General features: G+C 60.4%; 1 protein-coding gene across 1 annotated transcript; it reads right to left on the reverse strand.

Moving 5' to 3' along the window:
- Positions 1–486: 486 nt before the first annotated feature.
- SLC18A3 (solute carrier family 18 member A3) lies at positions 487–2,926 on the reverse strand. Its single transcript, XM_019655052.1, has one exon. It carries the CDS (start codon positions 2,441–2,443, stop codon positions 854–856), a length of 1,590 nt encoding a protein of 529 aa, XP_019510597.1. The 5' UTR covers positions 2,444–2,926; the 3' UTR covers positions 487–853.
- Between the last annotated feature and the right edge of the window lie 2,617 nt (positions 2,927–5,543).

Here is a 5,543-nt window from a genome sequence, read left to right on the forward strand (position 1 = left end):
CCCCCACCCTCGTAGGATAGATCCTGGCTCTCTAATGAAGACACACATCACACACGCGTGTTTCCAAAGATCGGACTTCTGCCCAGAACAGCTTGCCCCTACTCCTTTACGGAGCCTGGACAGGATAGGATGCAGGGCTCCAAGGGAGGCCAATCCCGGCACCTCACAGCTCAGCGTTTGATGCAAAATGTGTCCTCAAGGGGCGGGGCCTACGCACCTGGAGGGAGCAGGTCCTCAGGGAGCGGGGCCTGGAAGGGCGGGGCTGTCGCGGGATGAGGGAGTCGTATGCAGCAGATTGTCCTTGGCTGAGAGCCCTTGATGGGTTTGCTTCTTTTGTACGTATCTCCTTTTCCTGGTAGCAAAAGAGCCACAGGCTCTCCGCGTGCCTGCTGGTCTGAGACCTGGATTGGGGTTAGACCCAACTCACCCTCCCCTTTGTCCTGGCCCTGTGCCCACCCCCAATCAGTAAAGAGACTCGGTCTCGGACGTATATGATTTATTGATTCGGACCGGAGACACTGCTGTGTTGGCACTGAGAGGAAGAGAAGGGGGGACAGACAGACGCACAGCTCTACACAGGGTGGCCCCGAGGTGGAGGCAGGAGTTCCTCTTCTGTGCCAGGAGAGCATCGCTTTGGGTGCCTCGGTGCTCCACGCCCCACTGCACGAGATGGGGAGGGACACAGAAAGGGTCACGGAGAAAGGACCCGGGCAGGGGGAGTCAAGACAGGGGCTTGCGCTTGGATACTCGCTAGGGGGAGGGAAAGCTGGCCCTGAGCCTGAGCTGGCCAGTGCGCTCCCAGAGCAGACACCTTGGCCCCAGGGGTGGGTGGCCTGGAAGAGAAGCAGGGCTGCTAGCTGCGCGTGTAGTAGTCGTTGTAGTCGTCCTCGCATTCGTCAAACGGGCCGGGTGGGCTGCGAGATGCACCGTCAGGGTCAGATACAGGGCGCTCACGCAGGCGCACCGCATCGTACAGACCCTGCGGTGGCTCGTCAAGCAGCACGTCGCGCTCGGAGCGGGAGCGCGTCAGGAGGCCCACGTTGCGCAGCAGCAGCAAGACTGGAGCGTAGAGCAGGTTGGACAGGCCCATGCCAAGGCTAAGCTGCGTAAAGCCCAGCGAGTGCACAATGTGGCCCGCCACTATGGGCCCAAGCGCATAGGCCACGGAATAGGAGATGTCGGCGATGGCATAGACGCTACCGTAGACCGAGACGTGGCGCACGTCCACGAGAAAGGCGAGAGTGGGCAGCAGAGCCGTGTCCACCAACGCAATGCCGAAGCAGAGGCCGCAGAGTGAGACCACTAGTGGTGCGAAAGAGCGGCAGGCGGGCACCACGCACGAGCTGGCGCCGATCACTGCCAGACCGAGAGCTCCGTAGAGCCACTGCAGATGTGGGTAGCGCGCCGCCAGGCGCACGGTGAGGTAGACGCCTAGCACGTGCGGCACGAAGGCCGGCAGCCAGACCATGCCCATCTCCCACTCGGACGCCGCCATCGTGTGCTTCATCCACGTGGCGATGGTGGGTTCGAGGAAGGCGAGGGGGATGTTGCAAGTAGTTAGAGCGCCGGCCACCACGGCTATGTAGGGGTCCAGCATGAGGCGGTGGATGGGCGTGCCCACCGGCAGGTTGGCCCGTGCCCGCGCCGCTGCGGAAAAGGGCTTGGCCACCACCAGCAGCAACAACGCATCGAAAAGTGACACAATGGCGAGGACCAGAAAGGGCACACGCTTGCCGGCGAACTCATAGAGGATGCCCCCGAAGGGCGGTGCCACGAGGCTTCCTAAGCTGATGAAGGCCAACGCCACGCCCAGCGCGCGACTGCGCTCGGGCTCCTCAGGATACTTGTCGGCGATCATGGCAATGCCTGACGTATCCGCGAAGGCCGAGCCCAGGCCTTGCAGGCTGCGCGCGGTGAAAAGCATGGCATAGTCTTCCGCGAAGGCAAACAGCACAGTGGAGGCGAACATGACACCCAGGCCGATGAGCAGCGGCACGTCGTAGCTCATGCGGTCGATGAAGGGCCCGCTCAAGGGGTTCACCAACAGCTGCAGGATGGCCTTGGAGGCAAACAGCACCCCGATCTTCACGTCCTCGCTCTCCGTGGGGTAGCGGGGCCGCAGGGCAGACCCGGTCGGCCAAGCGGCCTTCGGGGACTCTGAGCTGTTTACCATGTTGGCACTGGCATTGGCTGGAGTGGGCGACAGCAGGGTGGGCGCCCACACTTCGGGGGCCGGGGTGGGGCTCTCGCTGCCCCCGCGCATGTGGGCAATGTAGTCAGGCACGATGGGCACGATCACCATGTACAGCATGTTGTCCAGGAACAGCGCCACGCACACGATTACCAGCACCAGGCGCCGCTGCCGCCGGGGCTCCTGGAGCGCCGCGCCCACCACCTCCGACAGCTTGGTGGCTGCCTCCCGCGCCTGGCCCGCGGGTTCCATTGCCCCACCCGGCCGCTCTTCCGAAGACGCCTCCGCCGGGGCTGGACGTGGACGCCCTGCAGTGCAGAGATAAGGGCGCAGAACTTCGGGGGCGCGGTCCGCGCCGCGCAGCGCCCCCTGTGCTTCAGGTGGCTGTAGGGCTCATGACCCTACACCCCGGGAAAGCAAAGACCCTGTACCGTGAGGCGCCGCCGCTTTTCGGAGCGGAGCCCTGGAACAGCCGCTGCTGGGCTCAGGGGTGGTCAGGGAAGGCGGGCGCGCCGAGGGGTCGGGGCCCGAGACTGAGCGCGCTGCGTCTCAGGCGCGTCTGGAGCCGCCCCGCCGCGCTAAGAGGCTGCCCGCGCGGGCCGAGGGGCATGCTGCTGCCGCCCGCCCGCCGGCTCCTCGCCCCGCGCCTCTTTCCCCTCCCCTTGCGTTGGCTCTTGCCTCCTCCTTCGCCGCCTCCTCTTTTTTCCCTTTCCACTCAGGGATGTGACGCGGCGAGTCTCGGCCCCCGAGTGTGCCCCGGCCACTTGCGTCGCTCATGCTAATGCGACGTCGGCGGGGCGGGTGCCCGGGGCGGGGCGGGGCGGGGCGCGGCGGGGTGGTGGTCCCCTTTCCAAATCCGCAAAGAGTGAAAAGCCCAGAAAGGGGTCTTGGTGCGGAAAGGGTCCCAGCCAGGGCCCTGAGGATGATGGTGTTCCGTTCGAGGAGCAGGCTTTCGGCTCCACGCACCTCGCCCCACCCCACTTAGGACCCGTGAGGTCCAAGCTCTTTATTCTTCCCCCGGGAGGGGGCGCGCAGCGGCCGCTTTCCCCCGACCCCGCGGGAGAGCGGGGCACCCGGAGCTCCAGATCTCCGCCTCAGCATGGATCTCGGCGCACAGCAGCCAAGGAGCCCCCGAGGTGAGCCGCGGCTGAGCCCATCTGTTTTAGCAGCTGGATTGTGAGGCGGCGACTGGAAGGGCGCAAGGTACAGATCCCCTAACCCTTCCTCTGGCCCCGCCTCCTGGCCCCTTCTACCCCCGGAAAGGGAGGGGGAGGCGCAGAGACTGCTGGGCTGGGTTCCGACCAACCGGCCCTTCGGGAGAATGTCACAGCAGAGAATTCATGACTATGAGCATCTGGGGATTGAAAGGAAGAGTCGCCTTGTCCCCACCCAAGACCCGGAATATCAGCCCTGCCCCTCCCACAGTCCCACACTACCTCGCCACCCTCTCCCAGCCAGTACTCCCCCTTTCCTCTTTAACTGTCCTGGACCCCCAGCTCCACCTCCTCCCCCTCTAACTCCGCCCAGTCAGTGTACGCACTGGAGGAGGCCCAGCTCTTCGCTCCTGCGTGGTCCACCCCCTTCCCTACCTCCTCACCCCATCCCCCAATCTCCAGAGCTGCCTCGGGGTCGCGGTGGGCTCCGGGAATGATGTGGCCTGGGTCCTCTCTTGGAGCTGTAAGAAAGCTGCGTGGGCGTCGCGCCCAATCCCCGAGCAGGACCCGGCCGCTTCGGCCTCATCAGAGACTTAAGGAAGGCTCACTTCCCGAAACGGCCGCTCTCACTGAGACGTCCCGTTCTCAGCATACACGCTGAGCTGCCCTGGCCCCAGTGTGTCCCCAAAAGATCTTTGTCCCTGGATGGCACATCGAGTGAGTCCCTGTTCTGGTCTTCGGGCTGGCAGGAGAGAGGCTGTGAGGCAGCTGAGGGTGGGAGACTTGTGTTGAGGTTACTGTTTGTCCCTTTCTTCTGGAGTCAGAGAGGATTCCTCCCATTCTTCTGGCCTCAGAAGCAAACTAGTGTTAGGTCCAGTTTCTTCCCATACATGTTCCCCGCCTCAAGGAAGCACTGTGATACACTGTGATGAACTTGGGCTGTAGACAGCTGTAGATGGCTCTCAGCTCTATCACTAGTTGGGGTGCCTGGGAATTACTTCATGCTCTGTCCATCAGTTTCTTTATCTGTAAAATGGGGTAATAATAGAATCGACTGCTTAGTGTGCCTGACACATAGTAAGAGCGATGCGTTTGCTATTGTTATTATCATCTGTAAAATGTGCTGTTTTATCTCCATTTCACGGTTGTGGGTTTTGTGAAGAGCACATAAAAGATACAGGGGCAGTCTGGCTTCCTGGTGAGTCCCTCTGGTTGGGTGGACATTGTGATTCCAGGCTCTGTCTTTTCTGGTGGAAGGCCGGAGGGCATTGGAAAGTTGGCTTCTGTCCCTGAGACGGCTGTGGGATGAGGTGATGAAGACCAGGGCATCAATGTGAAAGGCAGCAGCCTGCTCCCTGTTGTCTGATCTCTACATCCACCCAAGCACCCCAGGAAAGGAAGAGAAATTTTTCCACTTAAGGAGCTGCCAGCACTTGCTCTGCAGTGACCACACTTCTCTCTGTTTGAGGGAGGGAAAGAGCCCCAGTATGGGGCAGGTCTGGCTCTGGGCGACCTTGGGCAAACCACAGCCTCTCTCTGGGCTCCAGCCTTGGTCTCTGTCAAGTAAAGGGTGAGGGGAGAGCCCTCTCACTGCAGCCCTCAGGTGGAAATGTGTGCTGAAAAAGGGATCTGTCAAGGTGAGAGAATTATTTTAAATTTTATTTGAAGGCCTTCAGTAAGCACACACACACACACACTCTCCAGCTCATTGCAGGCTCCCTTTAGCTGCCTTTGCACATTTATGTCACCGGCTTTCCTCTCCAGTCATTTGAGTTTGAAACCTCTGGCCTCTTCTGACTCTCCCATTCTGAGGCTTTTAAGGAGGTAGTCTTCCAGCCTGCAGAGTAATTATTATTTATGCATATGTTGTTTTTCCTGTCTAATTAAAAGGGGGATTTAAAGCAGAAGTTTTCTGTCTAGTGGCTGAAGAACTTAGAAGTTAGTGGTCTTAGGGAAGAGAAAGTTTCCCAGGGCCTTCAAGGTACAGACCCCTTCTCCAAGCCCTCTGGCCTGCATAATTCATGGCTGTCCTTGAGCATGGAGCCAAGTTATCTCTAGGTTCATGCCTAAATCTGTAGTCCTCCGTTCCCCAATGACAGGGAACAGACTCATTTATTAAACCCTGTACCAGGGGTGCTATGTGTGCTGTTTCATTTAATCCTCATTGAATCTTGGTGAAGTGTAGGTGCTGTTTCCCC

This window comes from Hipposideros armiger, unplaced genomic scaffold, assembly GCF_001890085.2.
Source record: "Hipposideros armiger isolate ML-2016 unplaced genomic scaffold, ASM189008v1 scaffold_235, whole genome shotgun sequence".
NCBI lineage: Eukaryota > Metazoa > Chordata > Mammalia > Chiroptera > Hipposideridae > Hipposideros > Hipposideros armiger.